This window comes from Chrysochloris asiatica, unplaced genomic scaffold (assembly GCF_000296735.1).
Source record: "Chrysochloris asiatica unplaced genomic scaffold, ChrAsi1.0 scaffold00027, whole genome shotgun sequence".
In the NCBI taxonomy this organism is placed as follows: Eukaryota; Metazoa; Chordata; class Mammalia; order Afrosoricida; family Chrysochloridae; genus Chrysochloris; species Chrysochloris asiatica.
In genome coordinates, this window is record NW_006408545.1 from 17,914,115 (window position 1) to 17,915,355 (window position 1,241).

General features: G+C 42.5%; 1 protein-coding gene across 1 annotated transcript in view; it reads right to left on the minus strand.

The window, feature by feature from the left end:
- Positions 1 to 712: 712 nt before the first annotated feature.
- FIG4 (FIG4 homolog, SAC1 lipid phosphatase domain containing (S. cerevisiae)) overlaps positions 713 to 1,241 on the minus strand; it is a 130,090-nt gene continuing 129,561 nt past the window's right edge. The window contains exon 23 of the mRNA XM_006839936.1: positions 713 to 890. Coding sequence (XP_006839999.1) covers positions 713 to 890 — 178 coding nt within the window. The remainder of the gene's footprint in view (positions 891 to 1,241) is intronic.

Consider the following 1,241-nt stretch of genomic DNA (forward strand, 5'->3'; position numbering starts at 1 on the left):
TTTCTTCCAGAAGCTCTTCAACTATCTCCTCTGTGGACTTCTCTGATTCTTCCTGTTCTGGAATGCCAATAATTCTTAAGTTGTTCCTGTTCATGTTATGCAGCATGAATATAAGACTCTCTTCAGATTTTTTAATCCTTTTTTCTGCGTGCTCTTCTATCTAAGCAGTATTGAGAGATTTGTCTTCCAGCTCGCTAGTTCTGGTTTCCATCTCTTCTATTCTGTGCCTTTCCCCTTTCAGTGTACTGTCCATTTCTGATATTTTATTTTTAATCATCTGGACCTCTTTTTGCAGGTTTTGAATTGTTTCCAATGTAGTGGTTAAGCGCTCTGCTGCCAACAAAAGTTCAGCAGCTTGAACCCATCAGCTAGTCTCTGGGAGAAAAGAACTAGTGATTTACTCCCCAAAAGATTACAGCCTGGGAAACCCAATGGGACAGTTCTATCCTGTCGCAGAGACACAAGAGCAAGTATTTCAGTACCCATTTTTTCAAGCCAATTTCTTAACATGATGGTGTGAAACTATATTGACCACATTTCTAAACACAGTGTTTCTACAATGAAGCAAAGTCAACACCAGCAAAATATTCAGTTATTTCTTTATTATCTAAAATTTGTATTTTGCCAGTTACAAAATGAGGCATGACCTTCAGATGGAACAGACTACTGGGAAGTTGCCTTTTCCAGATGAGACACAACAGATGCTCGCCATTCACAGGTATCGGTTTCTGATGTACTCTCTGTAGGTAGAGGTGTCTTCTTTCCCAAGGGGCTGCATGACACCTTTACTGGCCTGAATGTGAGCTTGGAAGATCTCTGTGGATTTTCTGTCTACTCTTGGAGGCTGCACTTCATAGATGTTGTCTTGAGAGAAAGCTGAGATAGGCATTCTATAAAACATGACAAAGAAAGACCTGCGTTAAAGAAAACAAAGAGAAGGGCAACAGAAAACTGTGGTCTTGAAGATGCTGACCTGGAAGAAGCAGGCTAGCTTCATGTTAGAAGAGGCTGGGATGACCTCCTGGCTCACCAGTGGCTAGTTTCCTCCTTGGTCTGAGGGCAGAAATGGACCAGCATCTATCCTTCCCATCCAGGAACCTTCTTTGTCCCCACAGCTCTGTACTCACCCATGTCTGTGCCCTCATCTGTCTCCCTCAGCTGGCTGGGAGCAACTTTAGGCAGGGGGTCTACAGACTTTTTGCTGTTTTTCTTGCCACATATTGTGAATTGAGTGAAAGTTT